Source organism: Aplysia californica, unplaced genomic scaffold (assembly GCF_000002075.1).
Source record: "Aplysia californica isolate F4 #8 unplaced genomic scaffold, AplCal3.0 scaffold01452, whole genome shotgun sequence".
Lineage (NCBI taxonomy): Eukaryota > Metazoa > Mollusca > Gastropoda > Aplysiida > Aplysiidae > Aplysia > Aplysia californica.
Window position 1 is genome coordinate 4,535 of NW_004798722.1, and position 1,329 is coordinate 5,863.

Consider the following 1,329-nt stretch of genomic DNA (forward strand, 5'->3'; position numbering starts at 1 on the left):
TGTGTGTGTGTGTGTGTGTGTGTGTGTGTGTGTGTGTGTGTGTGTGTGTGTCACATTATACGTCCTGAAAATCTATGTGTGATTTCTAGGCTATAGCTCAGTCCAAGCTGACATTTCCCCCACGTACTTTGTGATAATATATTGATAACTCGGGACAGCAGCGAATGTTCGCAATTATTTACAAAAACGTCTTCGACTTTGACCTATTTAGCGAGGCACTCCGACCTACACAAAATACCGCCGCAGCATCAAGATCTAGGTCACAACACGCCCGGAGTTAACAGTGACTGGACGCGAATAATAGTCAGCAGACCCAACAAAAATAGCAGTCGTGCTTCGGTCGTTTTCAGTCGTTCGTCAGTTTTGGCTCGCTTGTTAGATGAACAGTCCGTACAAAAAAATCGCTATGTTGCGTCGGTGTTTCTCGAGAACATTACTTGTACGGTCATCTTCATTTTCGTGTTTGGAAGCAGCCCGTTTCTCCACTCGACCCCTCGCGGTTTTCATTCAGAAGAATGTGGTGAGGTTCCAATTTCCACCGCTCAGTAGCCACTTGACTGTGAGTGTGGTGAGCGCGAGGCGAAATTTCTCTTCCAACCCTCTGATCTCGGAAAACATTGTCAGATCCCCTCTTCCAGATCTTGTGGTTTCAGCCGATGCACCCTTCCACGAATTTTATTACCAAAGATGTGACGAATTCGGAGATCGTATCGCATTTGTGAGTGTTACTTATTTAATTTTATCCCAACGTGTTCATGTTTCATATTCATCATAGTAGTATAATTACATTGCATGTTGAAATGGTTGCTTTGATAGCGCGTATAAATAGTATAATATACTTTTTAAAATTATGATTTGAAAGAGACATAGATTCTAGAAAAGATACAAACCCTTTCAAGTCAAAACTTATAAATATGTTGTGTATAGCCTACTATCATTTTAAAAGATGCACCACTTTGCAATTTAAAAGCCGAATTATAATGTTAGGGTGTAGTTTAAAATGTAAGATTATAACTCGGCTTTCAAAACCCCAACAATTCATGTTTATGAAAACACATTAAAATTGTAGTTTGAATTTAAAAGGCTCAGAGTACCCTGATTCTGCAAAATTCTTTATTAAGGCCTACACTTTTTATTCTGTAGTTCATTATTTTCTAGTCTCGAAGCGACAATTGTGTAGCATAGAATTTGAATTGATAAGCAGTTTATTATGAATCATTCCCCATACATTTTATTATGTGAGCTTTGTTGTAAGTGTGTGCACGTGTTTGGTGCTTGCGTGTGTGTTTGCGTGTGTTTATGTGTGTGTGTGTGTGTGTGTGTGTGTGT

The 1,329-nt window shown here is 39.4% G+C and overlaps 1 protein-coding gene across 1 annotated transcript in view; it reads left to right on the plus strand.

Moving 5' to 3' along the window:
- Nucleotides 1-277: 277 nt before the first annotated feature.
- Nucleotides 278-1,329, plus strand: part of LOC101851624 (probable 4-coumarate--CoA ligase 5) — a gene marked incomplete in the record, with an annotated part of 23,122 nt that continues 22,070 nt past the window's right edge. The window contains 1 exon segment of the mRNA XM_013090743.2: nucleotides 278-718. Within this exon segment, the coding sequence (XP_012946197.1) occupies nucleotides 380-718 (339 nt within the window).